The sequence below is a fragment of the Pygocentrus nattereri genome, chromosome 12 (genome assembly GCF_015220715.1).
Source record: "Pygocentrus nattereri isolate fPygNat1 chromosome 12, fPygNat1.pri, whole genome shotgun sequence".
NCBI lineage: Eukaryota > Metazoa > Chordata > Actinopteri > Characiformes > Serrasalmidae > Pygocentrus > Pygocentrus nattereri.
Genome location: NC_051222.1, coordinates 39,616,068 through 39,627,214, shown reverse-complemented (window position 1 = coordinate 39,627,214; position 11,147 = coordinate 39,616,068). Strand labels below are relative to the sequence as shown.

The following is an 11,147-nucleotide window of genomic DNA, read 5'->3' as shown; positions in this document are numbered from 1 at the left end:
CCCAGTTTGTTGTTTTTACTAATCTGTCTGCACTTCTTACAGTAAAACGACCAGTTGTGTTGCTCTGACTGACCCGCGCAAAGAGGTACAGCCCCGAACCGACGCCGGCCCGGAGCCAACGCTCTGGCCCCGAACCGACGTCGGCCGCGAGCGCGTCAGCCTGGAGCTAACAGCAGCTCGATGCGCTGATTATCGCAGCTGCTCTGATCTGCTTTGTTTTCAGGGGCAGAGCCTCGACGTTGGCTTAACTTGGCAAAATTAGATCAAAGGTGAAGATGTTTCAGCTTTAATAAACGGCTGATGTCGCTGGTTTTCATGAAATCGCAATGTAAACACATTAAAATCTTAATGCAGTAGTTGGGATTAGCTAGAGCGCCATCCAGCCAGCTAACTGCTTCCTCTTTTCAGCAAAGAGAACCTTGTTTCTGAGACAGCTGGAGAACTTTAACCTGCTCTACCAGTTCTACACAGCGATCATCGAGTCCATCCTCACATCATCATAACCGTCTGGTTGGGTTCCTCCACCTCACAAGAGCGAGCCAGACTCCTGAGCATAATCAGGACAGCGGAGAGGATCATGGGATACATCTGCCAACGCTTCAGAGCGCCGGCAACATCACAGCTGACCCCTGTCGTCCTGGACATCACCTCTTCCAGACTCGCCTACTGGTAGAAGATTCAGGACCATCAAAACCAGCACAGCCAGACGGGCTAACAGCTTCTTCCCCAGAGCTGCAGCTCATTTACCACAGTGGACGCTGACCGTCAGACGTCCTCACACAGCTGGGCAGATGCTCGTATCCGGCTGTAGCGCTCTGTATATTACAGCTTTATAGCGTCCAGACAGCCACACTTCTCTTCACCTCCTCCGTCCTTTATTCTTTATTCCCTTCATGGGATTTTACTGTTTTAATCCTCGTTATCAGTCTGTTGGTCTGGTCTGCTCGGTGTTCATGTCGTTCGTGAGTGAGTCACCAACACGGATTGCTCACATGTGTAACGAAGTGATTAACTTCAGCGCTGTAATTAGTCTATTTACTGAATATCATGCTCTTTACCACACTGGTGGGAAAACAAAAAGAATTGGTCCGTGCAGAAGTTCTGTATTAAATGCTTTTTTTGTTTGTAATAAATGTTTTCGCGCCAAAATTTTTAAATTCCATAAACAAACGGTGCACTAACGTGTGCAGAAAACATCCAAAACTGAATTCTCTGTAGAGGTGGATTTTGATTGGGGGTGCACAGACTTTTTCACGCAGCTCTGTGTGTGTGTGTGTGTGTGTGTGTGTGTGTGTGTGTGTGTGTGTGTGTGTGTGTGTATGTATATATATATATATATATATATATATAATGTGTATGCACTGGTCTCTGTAACAGCGAGTCTTTACAGGGGCAGGAAATGCTATGACAGGAACAGCTGCAAGGAATGTCCTTCTACCGGGAGCCCCACAGCTCCCGAGAGCCACTTTTCATGCCCACGCCCCCCCAGAGCTCCCCCGACATTTCTCAGCGTACCTGGTTACGGGTGCGCCGTCTTCCCCTGAGCGGCCGAACACCAGCTCTATCGCATCTTCTCCGTCGGAGTGCCAGAGAGCTCTGCGTCCTCCTCCGTTCACCTATATGAGTTGGCTGATATGCCCGACTTTTGCCACCTATCTCACTTCTGACACCAGTGCAGCATTGGCGCTGAAACATTGCCCGTTTGGGCAAATGCTCTTTTATTTTAACAGGCGCTTCAGCAGTGAGTAGAAGTGTCCAGCCTGGCGCTGCCGAACATTAAACACACAGGACTAACTCGCACAGAGCCACCATCAGCGGACGCAGCTTAACATACCACGGCTTAACAAACCAAATGCAACATATTAGCATCCTGAGAGCCACTTTGCATAGTCACGCCTCCTAAAGGCCGCGCGGCAGCGCCTGAATGAATAAATACATATACTGTGTGTGTGTGTGTGAGTAAAGCTGATTTTTGAGTCTGAGGGATTTTGTGCTTTAATCTCTGATCCGTGATCAGGACTGAGTGTGCGCGCGCGTCTGCGCGTGTGTTCGCTCTCCGGAAGGGGAGGGGGGGCTTCGCGCGCGCGGAGCACAGCGGATATTCACGAAGAGACTTTGGGTATTTTTACTGAAACCACGGAGACACTGCAGAGAGAAGAGAGGTACACACACTGAGAGAGAGAGAGAGAGAGAGAGAGAGAGAATGAGAGAGGTGCACACAGAGAGAGAGAGAATGAGAGAGGTACACACACAGTGAGAGGGAGAGAGAGAGAGGGAGGTGCACACAGTGAGAGGGAGAGAATGAGAGAGGTGCACACACAGAGAGAGAGAGAGAGAATGAGAGGTGCACACACAGAGAGAGAGAATGAGAGAGGTGCACACACAGAGAGAGAGAGAGAATGAGAGAGGTGCTCACACAGTGAGAGAGAGAGAATGAGAGAGGTGCACACACAGAGAGGGAGAGAGAGAATGAGAGAGGTGCACACACAGTGAGAGAGAGAGAATGAGAGAGGTGCACACACTGAGAGAGAGAGAGAGGGAGAGAGAATGAGAGAGGTGCACACACAGTGAGAGAGAGAGAATGAGAGAGGTGCACACACTGAGAGAGAGAGAGAGGGAGAGAGAATGAGAGAGGTGCACACACAGTGAGAGAGAGAGAATGAGAGAGGTGCACACACTGAGAGAGAGAGAGAGGGAGAGAGAATGAGAGAGGTGCACACACAGTGAGGGAGAGAGAGAATGAGAGAGGTGCACACACAGTGAGAGAGAGAGAATGAGAGAGGTGCACACACAGTGAGAGAGAGAGAGAGGGAGAGAGAGAATGAGAGAGGTGCACACACAGTGAGAGAGGGAGAGAGAGAATGAGAGAGGTGCACACACAGTGAGAGAGGGAGAGAGAGAATGAGAGAGGTGCACACACAGTGAGAGAGAGAGAGGGAGAGAGAGAATGAGAGAGGTGCACACACAGTGAGAGAGGGAGAGAGAGAATGAGAGAGGTGCTCACACAGTGAGAGAGAGAGAATGAGAGAGGTGCACACACAGTGAGAGAGAGAGAATGAGAGAGGTGCACACACAGTGAGAGAGAGAGAGAGGTACACAGAGAAAGAGAAGGAGCGATCCTCATCCCTCCATCTCTGCCCGCTCGGCCGCTCGTTCGTCGCTGAGGTGAAGATGATGAAGATGAAGGTGAGCGCGCTCGTCTTCCTCTCTCGCGGATGATGCGCCGTTGTGGCGCGAGGCAGTCCGTGTCTGTGCTCTCCATCATGGCAGCTGTCCGTGTCTGCAGTGACGGTCCGCGCTGTTCTCTCTCCGCGCGCTGCGGCTCAGCTCCGGATCTGCTTCGGTTCGGTTCGGTTCTGAATCTCTAATTGAAGGTTCTCTTTGGCTGTGCAGCTTCACACACATACATGCATGCATACACGCACGCACGCACGCGCGCACACACAGCAGGATCCCAAACAAGCCTGGTTTATATTCTGGTTCTTGTTCTAGATCGTTGGTGTTTTACTGCCCTCCTGAAAACGACACCCGGAGCGTTGTGGCGGCCCAGTCTGGTTACCCTGGTAGATCAGCACAGGGTATGCTTTTATTTGAGGATTTTGAAGGTCTACCAGCATGACCGACCAGACCAGGCTGGTTGATTAGCATGCCTAGCATTACTTAGTTGGTAGGCCAACAGGCTGAGAGGGTGACCAGTCCTGGTCCTGGAGATCTACCACCATGGAGAGTTCAGATCCAACACACGTGGCTCTAACATTCAGATGCCCCGAAGGCCCTCATTACCTGGATCAGGTGTGTTAGATCAGGGTTGGAGCTAAGCTTTTCAGACTGGTAGATCTCCAGGATCAGGTTGGAGCTGAGCTCTTCAAACGGGTGGATATCCAGGACCAGGTTGGAGCTGAGCTCTTCGGACTGGTAGATCTCCAGGACCAGGATGGAGCTGAGCTCTTCGGACTGGTAGATCTCCAGGACCAGGTTGGAGCTGAGCTCTTCGGACTGGTAGATCTCTAGGACCAGGATGGAGCTGAGCTCTTCGGACTGGTAGATCTCCAGGAACAGGATGGAGCTGAGCTCTTCGGACTGGTAGATCTACAGGACCAGGTTGGAGCTGAGCTCTTCGGACTGGTAGATCTCCAGGACCCGGTTAGAGCGGAGCTCTTCAGACTGGTAGATCTCCAGGACCAGGTTTGAGCTCCCCTTTGCTTAACCATCAAAACTAAACAAAAACATACCCTATGGTCAACCAGCATGACCACCACGACCAAACTGATTGGCCAACATGGTCAAGTTTATTATTCTGGTAGATCAGCTAAATCAGGATGCCCAGTCCTGGTCCTGGAGATCTCCCACCCTGGAGAGTTCTGATGCTATGGTCAACCAGTATGACCATCATCATCAAGCTGGTCACCCAGTATGACCAACATATCATAGGGTATGTTTTCGTTTGGTCCACCTGAATATCCACCTTGTCAACCACCTTGACCACCAAACACCAGGTTAGACCATTATACACCACCTACCAGCAGCCTAATGAGGCCACAGCATGGTTACTAACTGGACGCTGTGATGGTCACCACTATTCTGTGTTGTGTTGGTCATAGGATTCCTGACTGCAAACTGAAGACCAGTCCAGCAGGTGAGGTGTGGTCAACAGGAGGCGTGGCCAGTGTCAAATTCCTTCAGTCAGAAGGAGAGCGTGAGAGGCAGCGACGGCGGCGGATCCCAGGTCGCCGTGGCAACACGGTGAGATGGGGGTGAGGGTGTGACCCCCACCCCGGTGTGACCTCGGTGTGACCCCGGCGTGAACCTGGCGCGACCTGGCTCTCCACCTGCTTTGCTGCTTGGGTTCGGCTCCGGTTCGGTCCGGAGGGAAGAACCAGCCAATCAGGATGAAGAAGAGCCGCAGTGTCTTGACCGTGACCGGAGAGGAGGTACGTTTAGATAAGATACCGTATGTAGGCAATCTGTATCAGGGTTGCACAGCCTTATCAATTAATGCAGCTGCTGGTAAAGTGACATAGCCGCTAATCAATTAATAGAGCCGCCAGTCCATTAATGGAGCCGCCAGTCATTTAATGGAGTCACCAGTCCATTAACAGATCCACCAGTCCATTAATGGAGCCACCAATCCATTAATAGAGCTGCCAGTCCATTAATGGAGCCGCCAGTCATTTAATGGAGTCACCAGTCCATTAACAGATCCACCAGTCCATTAATGGAGCCACCAATCCATTAATAGAGCTGCCAGTCCATTAATAGAGCCGCCAGTTACTTAATAGAGCTGCCAGTCCATTAATGGAGCTGCCAATCAATTAATAGACCTGCCAGTCCATTAATAGAGCTGCCAATCAATTAAAAGAGCTGCCAGTCCATTAATAAAGCCACCAATCATTTAATACAGCAGCCAGTCATTTAATGTAGTTGCCAGTCAATTACTGGAGCAGCCAGTCCATTAATAGAGCCGCCAGTTATTTAATAGAGCCGCCAGTCCATTAATGGAGCTGCCAATCCATTAATAGAGCTGCCAGTCCATTAATAAAGCCACCAATCATTTAATACAGCAGCCAGTCATTTAATGTAGTTGCCAGTCAATTACTGGAGCAGCCAGTCCATTAATAGAGCCGCCAGTTATTTAATAGAGCCGCCAGTCCATTAATGGAGCTGCCAATCCATTAATAGAGCTGCCAGTCCATTAATAAAGGCGCCAATCATTTAATACAGCAGCCAGTCATTTAATGTAGTTGCCAGTCTGTTAATGGAGCAAACAGTCCATTAATAGGGCCGGCAGTTATTTAATAGAGCCGCCAGTCCATTAATGGAGCTGCCAATCCATTAATAGAGCTGCCAGTCCATTAATAAAGGCGCCAATCATTTAATACAGCAGCCAGTCATTTAATGTAGTTGCCAGTCAGTTAATGGAGCAAACAGTCCATTAATAGGGCCGGCAGTTATTTAATAGAGCCGCCAGTCCATTAATGGAGTAACCAGTCCATTAATAGAGCCACCAGTCCATTATTAGAGCGCCAGTCCATTAATGGAGCAACCAGTCAATTAATAGAGCCACCAGTACATTAATGGGGTCACCAATCCATTAATAGAGCCGCCAGTTCATTAATAGAGCCACCAGTCCAGTAATGGGATCATCAATCCATTAATAGAGTCATCAGTCCATTAATAGAGCCGCCAGTCCATTACTGGAGTCACCAGTCCATTAATAGAGCCGCCAGTCCATTACTGGAGTCACCAGTAAAGTAATAGAGCAGCTAGTCATTTAATGTAGCTGCTAGCTATCAAATAGACCTGCTAGTCAATTAAAAGTGCCGCTAGTGAAGTATTAGAGCCATTAGTAAATTAGCATAGCCACCAGTCAAGTATAGAGCTGCTAGTCAATTAGTAGAGCTGCTAGTCAAGTAAAGTAACCAGTATTCAATTTATAGAGCTGCTAGTAAACGAGAATAGGCACAGTTCAATGAATGTATCTGCTATTTAAATAATGCAGTCACTAGTCCGTTAATAGAACCACTTCAATTAACGTATCTGCTAGTGAACTAGTACAGCCGCTAATCAGCTAATGTTTCTGTTGATGAGTAATAAATTGCTATTCAACTGAAATAGGCACTTCTCAACGAACGTGGCCACTGGTTGATTAGGTGCTTGTTGCCTAGTATCTCCACTAATGAGTGAATACATAATGATGTTAATTATGGTTATGATTTAGATACGTTAGCCTCTGGTTAGGGTTCAGAAGTTCTATGAAGACGTTAATCATTGGTTATGGTTCAGTAGTCCTATAATTATGATAATTATCCGTTACTGGTCAGAAGTTCTGTAACGATGTTAGTGATTGGTTCTAAGTATCACTGCAGCTCTATAGAGTAAGCATCACTCTGAGTTTCCGCGGTAACGTCATTCACACATACTCACTCACGCTCGTCCTCCTCTGTGTCTAAGTCTCTCTGTCTCTTCTCCTCCCTCACTCTCCGTCACGTGTGTGGTGGTTTGTGGGTCCAGACGGTTTCAGATACAGCCTGGAACACGGCACTGTTGCCTAGCAACTGCTGCCCCGTGTGTTTTGTTGATACAGTTCTGCAGTGCAGACGAGTAACACACACAAACATGCACTCCGATCCTCCGTCGAGGTATTTCTGTTTACGTTTGTTTATTTAGACACTGGTTTGGTTATTTACAGTTTGTGAAGGTAAACAAAGCACAGCACTGCAGGTAATAGCTTGTGTCACTATGTAGGTGTGATCTCGTAATGAGGACACACGTCTTGGTGAACTTTGGGTGCTGGATTCCGACGATAACGAGGGTCGCCGCGTCTGAACCCCGCCCCCAAATTCCTCTGATCTGGTTCTTTTAAACTCTGTAAAACATTCAATCCACAACCAGTGTGTATCGGTCTTCTACAGCCAGTGTGTATTGGTCATTTACAGCCAGTGTGTATTGGTCTTCTACATCCAGTGTGTATCGGTCTTCTACAGCCAGTGTGTATCGGTCATTTACAGCCAGTGTGTATTGGTCTTCTACAGCCAGTGTGTATTGGTCTTCTACAGCCAGTGTGTATTGGTCATTTACAGCCAGTGTGTATTGGTCTTCTACAGCCAGTGTGTATTGGTCATTTACAGCCAGTGTGTATTGGTCTTCTACAGCCAGTGTGTATTGGTCATTTACAGCCAGTGTGTATTGGTCTTCTACAGCCAGTGTGTATCGGTCTTCTACAGTCAGTGTGTATTGGTCATTTACAACCAGTGTGTATTGGTCTTCTACAGCCAGTGTGTATCGGTCTTCTACAGTCAGTGTGTATTGGTCATTTACAGCCAGTGTGTATTGGTCTTCTACAGCCAGTGTGTATCGGTCTTCTACAGCCAGTGTGTATCGGTCTTCTACAGCCAGTGTGCATTGGTCATTTACAGCCAGTGTGTATCGGTCTTCTACAGCCAGTGTGTATTGGTCATTTACAGCCAGTGTGTATTGGTCATTTACAGCCAGTGTGTATTGTTCATTTACAGCCAGTGTGTATTGGTCTTCTACAGCCAGTGTGTATTGGTCATTTACAGCCAGGGTGTATTGGTCTTCTACAGCCAGTGTGTATTGGTCTTCTACAGCCAGTGTGTATTGGTCATTTACAGCCAGTGTGTTTTGGTCATTTACAGCCAGTGTGTATTGGTCTTCTACAGCCAGTGTGTATTGGTCTTCTACAGCCAGTGTGTATTGGTCTTCTACAGCAAGTGTGTATTGATCTTTTACAGCCAGTGTGTATTGATCTTCTACAGCCAGTGTGTATTGGTCTTCTACAGCCAGTGTGTATTGGTCTTCTACAGCAAGTGTGGATTGATCTTCTACAGCCAGTGTGGATTGATCTTCTACAGCCAGTGTGTATTGGTCTTCTACAGCCAGTGTGGATTGGTCTTCTACAGCAAGTGTGTATTGGTCTTCTACAGCAAGTGTGTATTGATCTTTTACAGCCAGTGTGTATTGATCTTCTACAGCCAGTGTGTATTGGTCTTCTACAGCCAGTGTGTATTGGTCTTCTACAGCCAGTGTGTATTGGTCTTCTACAGCAAGTGTGTATTGATCTTTTACAGCCAGTGTGTATTGATCTTCTACAGCCAGTGTGTATTGGTCTTCTACAGCCAGTGTGTATTGGTCTTCTACAGCAAGTGTGGATTGATCTTCTACAGCCAGTGTGGATTGATCTTCTACAGCCAGTGTGTATTGGTCTTCTACAGCCAGTGTGGATTGATCTTCTACAGCCAGTGTGTATTGGTCTCCTATAGCCAGTGTGTACTGGTCATTTACAGCCAGTGTGTATTGGTCATTTACAGCCAGTATGTATTGATCATTTACAGCCAGTGTGTATTGATCATTTACAGCCCGTGTGTATTGGTCATTTACAGCCAGTGTGTATTGATCATTTACAGCCAGTGTGTATTGATCATTTACAGCCAGTGTGTATTGGTCATTTACAGCCAGTGTGTATTGATCATTTACAGCCAGTGTGTATTGATCATTTACAGCCAGTGTGTATTGATCATTTACAGCCAGTGTGTATTGGTCATTTACAGCCAGTGTGTATTGATCATTTACAGCCAGTGTGTATTGATCATTTACAGCCCGTGTGTATTGGTCATTTACAGCCAGTGTGTATTCATCTTCTACAGCCAGTGTGTATTGGTCATTTACAGCAAGTATGCATTGATCATTTACAGCCAGTGTGTATTGGTCTTCTACAGCCAGTATATATTGGTCTTCTACAGCAAGTGTGTATTGATCTTCTACAGCCAGTGAGTATTGGTCTTCTACAGCAAGTGTGTATTGATCTTCTACAGCCAGTGTGTATTGGTCTTCTACAGCCAGTGTGTATTGGTCTTCTACAGCCAGTGTGTATTGGTCTCCTATAGCCAGTGTGTACTGGTCTTTTACATACAGTGTGTATTGGTCTTCTACAACCAGTGTGTATTGCTCTTTTACAGCCTGTGTGTATTGGTCATTTACACATTTACAGCCAGTATGTATTGATCATTTACAGCCAGTGTGTATTGATCATTTACAGCCAGTGTGTATTGATCATTTACAGCCAGTGTATTGGTCATTTACAGCCAGTGTGTATTCATCTTCTACAGCCAGTGTGTATTGATCATTTACAGCCAGTGTGTATTGATCATTTACAGCCAGTGTGTATTGCTCTTTTACAGCCTGTGTGTATTGGTCTTCTACAGCCAGTATATATTGGTCTTCTACAGCAAGTGTGTATTGATCTTCTACAGCCAGTGTGTATTGATCTTCTACAGCCAGTGTGTATTGGTCTTCTACAGCCAATGTGTATTGGTCTTTTACAGACAGTGTGTATTGGTCTTCTACAGCCAGTGTGTATTGGTCTTCTGCAGCAAGTGTGTATTGATCTTCTACAGCCAGTGTGTATTGGTCTCCTATAGCCAGTGTGTACTGGTCTTTTACATACAGTGTGTATTGATCTTCTACAGCCAGTGTGTATTGGTCTTCTACAGCCAGTGTGTATTGCTCTTTTACAGCCTGTGTGTATTGGTCATTTACACATTTACAGCCAGTATGTATTGATCATTTACAGCCAGTGTGTATTGATCATTTACAGCCAGTGTATTGGTCATTTACAGCCAGTGTGTATTCATCTTCTACAGCCAGTGTGTATTGGTCATTTACAGCAAGTATGCATTGATCATTTACAGCCAGTGTGTATTGGTCTTCTACAGCCTGTGTGTATTGGTCTTCTACAGCCTGTGTATATTGGTCTCCTATAGCCAATGTGTGCTGGTCTTTTACAGCCAGTGTGTATTGATCATTTACAGCCAGTGTGTATTGATCATTTACAGCCAGTGTGTATTGCTCTTTTACAGCCTGTGTGTATTGGTCTTCTACAGCCTGTGTATATTGGTCTTCTACAGCCAGTGTGTATTGGTCTTCTACAGCCAGTGTGTATTGATCTTCTACAGCCAGTGTGTATTGGTCTTCTACAGCCTGTGTATATTGGTCTCCTATAGCCAGTGTGTACTGGTCTTTTACAGACAGTATGTATTGGTCATTTACAGCCAGTGTGTATTGGTCATTTACAGCCAGTATGTATTGATCAATTACAGCCAGTGTGTATTGATCATTTACAGCCAGTGTGTATTGCTCTTTTACAGCCAGTGTGTATTGCTCTTCTACAGCCAGTATGTATTGATCATTTACAGCCAGTGTGTATTGATTTTCTACAGCCAGTGTGTATTGGTCTTCTACATCAAGTGTGTATTGGTCTTTTGCAGTCAGTGTACATTGGTCTTCTACAGCCAGTGTGTATTGGTCTTCTACAGCCAGTGTGTATTGGTCATTTACAGCCAGTGTGTATTGGTCATTTACAGTCAGTGTGTATTGGTGTTTTATAGCCAGTTTGTATTGGTCATTTACAGCTAGTGTGTATTGGTCTTTCACAGCAAGTGTGTATTTGTCTTCTACCGCCAGTGTGTATTGGTCTTTTACAAGAAGTATGAATTGGTCATCTACAGGCAGGATTTATTTTTCTTCTACAGCCAGTGTGTATTGGTGTTTTATAGCCAGTTTGTATTGGTCATTTACAGCCAGTGTGTATTGGTCATTTACAGCCAGTGTGTATTGGTGTTTTATAGCCA

At 46.3% G+C, this 11,147-nt stretch overlaps 1 protein-coding gene across 4 annotated transcripts in view; it reads left to right on the top strand.

Annotated features, from left to right (window-relative positions):
- Positions 1 to 3,022: 3,022 nt before the first annotated feature.
- The window catches only part of LOC108414961 (cAMP-specific 3',5'-cyclic phosphodiesterase 4B-like), a 33,408-nt gene continuing 25,283 nt past the window's right edge, over positions 3,023 to 11,147 (top strand). The window contains exons 1-3 of one of the 4 annotated variants that reach the window (XM_037543747.1): positions 3,023 to 3,186; positions 3,493 to 3,578; positions 4,602 to 4,931. In XM_037543747.1, the coding sequence (XP_037399644.1) occupies positions 4,890 to 4,931 (42 nt within the window). In that variant the 5' untranslated portion in view covers positions 3,023 to 3,186; positions 3,493 to 3,578; positions 4,602 to 4,889. The other 3 variants (XM_017687895.2, XM_037543748.1, XM_037543749.1) reach the window with 3 other exon arrangements.